General features: G+C 43.1%; 2 protein-coding genes across 2 annotated transcripts in view; one reads left to right on the top strand and one right to left on the bottom strand.

The window, feature by feature from the left end:
* The window catches only part of T265_14401 (hypothetical protein), a gene marked incomplete at both ends in the record, with an annotated part of 6,683 nt that extends 5,928 nt beyond the window's left edge, over positions 1-755 (bottom strand). The window contains one exon of the mRNA XM_009173475.1: positions 662-755. Within this exon, the coding sequence (XP_009171739.1) occupies positions 662-679 (18 nt within the window). The remainder of the gene's footprint in view (positions 1-661) is intronic.
* The window catches only part of T265_07829 (hypothetical protein), a gene marked incomplete at both ends in the record, with an annotated part of 10,163 nt that continues 8,745 nt past the window's right edge, over positions 663-2,080 (top strand). The window contains one exon of the mRNA XM_009173462.1: positions 663-819. Coding sequence (XP_009171726.1) covers positions 663-819 — 157 coding nt within the window. The remainder of the gene's footprint in view (positions 820-2,080) is intronic.

Raw genomic sequence — 2,080 nt, 5'->3', positions numbered from 1 at the left:
CGCCCTCCTGTTCTGGCTCAATTATTTTGGTGAATTCACACCAAAGGGGGGGGGGCACTGTACTCGAGTTTCGCTCTTGTTAGAGCTCATCAGCGGGCATATCCAATGGCCGTACCGGGGTTTGAACTCCGGACACCTGACATGCAAGGCAAACGTGTTACCACCATTCCACCAACGCACGTTGGACGCATCTGAATTCTCACGTCTGAACGGGCGAGTGTGTTTACGCTTGAGCGATGTAACTGGTGTGCCATTGGATATGCACTGCTGCTGAGCTCTAATAAGAGGGAAACTCGAGTCCAGTGCTTCCCACCCTTTGGTATGGATTCACCAAAATAGTTGCGCCAGAACAGGAGGACGACTGTTCAAACGAGAGTGATGTGAATGTGGACAATACACATCCCGCAAACCCCATAAAATTACGAACTGTTTCGACATTACTGGCTATGATGCTCCTTAAAAAAATATTTGCAGAAGGCGAAGTTGTTGACGCGCTTCAGTCCATGTAAACGAACATCCTGTCAGTGTTATTGCAAAAGAGAAATGTGTCAGAAAACTAATTATAACGGCTCAACTCGGAGTAGACGATAGGATTACCCCTCAAAAATACGTAAGCGGACGTTAAAATCTGTGTGAGTAGACATGTTCATCCAACACATACCATGCCTTCGGTAGACATGCGCAGCTTCTCCGGCTTTGGCGCAACCTGTTTGGCTGAAGTCAACCACTTCTTTGGAATTTCGATAACATTAGCTCTGCAAGTGAAAAATAGTGCAAAGGTTCATTATAAACGCCCCGATAATGGATTCTTAAACATAGGTGAGTGGGATACGGGTTACCTGAGGGGGGCATAGATCGGTTGTCATAAGGAATTTACATGGTTATCTCGGATATAGGAGATATAGGAACAGTCTTATACTTTATCAAAATAGTTTTTATATGGTTGGCGGAGGTCAGCAGTTTTAATATTACCGTGTTAGATTTTTAGAAATACAACCAGCCAAAATTATTTCACAAATGAATTTGAAGCAAACCAGAAAACAACGTTCTGGAAGGATCATAGAACAGACTGTCACGAAATTAGACGAGCGGAANGCGAACTCTCCACAAAAAACCCAACAGTTTTAGTGTTATCTATGTTGACGGCAGTCTGGCGTCTTATGTTAGAGTTGGATCTCTTATCCCCAACAAGCAATCAACTACACAGGCTCCCAAAAGTTCAACGTCTCCACTGTCCATCATCGGGGGTTTTTCGGCTTCTGTTCCAATCATTAAATCTGTGGAACGGAACGCATTGCTTCTCACTAAGGGTTTTCACTCAGTGGTAAGAGTCACTACCGTTTCATGGGTAGGTGACACACAGCTACTACAGATCCGCTCGAGAGTTTGACGAATCTAAACCCGAAGGGTAAAAACTGGAGCTAGTGCGAAGTTGTTGCATGTGAGTTGTGGCCATATAAAACAATTTCTATACTCCTATTTGTGTTTCCTTTAAAATACATGATGTATTACTGTCTAAGCAACCATTGTACATAAAAAGCCAGACAGCGTCACCATGGTTATGATGTTGGGTTACGGAAGTTACGCGTCACTTTCGTTTTGCGATTTATCTAACCGAGGATACTAATTCAGATTCTCTTCTGGACCAATGGGTTATTAGGATTAGCCAATTTGGCTACCACTGCCTGCACTTGCAGTCCTGATTCAATTTGCCATTCATCTAGGTTGCACTCTTTTTACTTTGGGCTGACAATGTCCACAAAAGCGGCACTCCTACAGAATGTAGTACATGAAAAATGTACCGGAATCATTTAATTTTATGGCGCTAGTTTACACAAGAACCTGCTAATACCAATCTAAGGAATGTACCTTTTCTGGTGGATGACTAAATGCTGTATCTTGAGGACAAGTAAACCAACAGCATACGGCAGTAATATGCAACGCACAGGATATCCCAAGCTCGATGGATCCAATCAAGACGCACAAATCATATTCACAGATCGCAGAAGAACCTGTAGACTAATGGTAGGGGTATTCTGAAGTCCACATGCCATTCTTTAATGATCAGATGTAGCTCGAT

Source organism: Opisthorchis viverrini (assembly GCF_000715545.1).
Source record: "Opisthorchis viverrini unplaced genomic scaffold opera_v5_187, whole genome shotgun sequence".
NCBI classification, from domain to species: domain Eukaryota; kingdom Metazoa; phylum Platyhelminthes; class Trematoda; order Opisthorchiida; family Opisthorchiidae; genus Opisthorchis; species Opisthorchis viverrini.
Note: the sequence above shows the minus strand (reverse complement) of the source record. Positions and strands in the feature narration are given on the sequence as shown.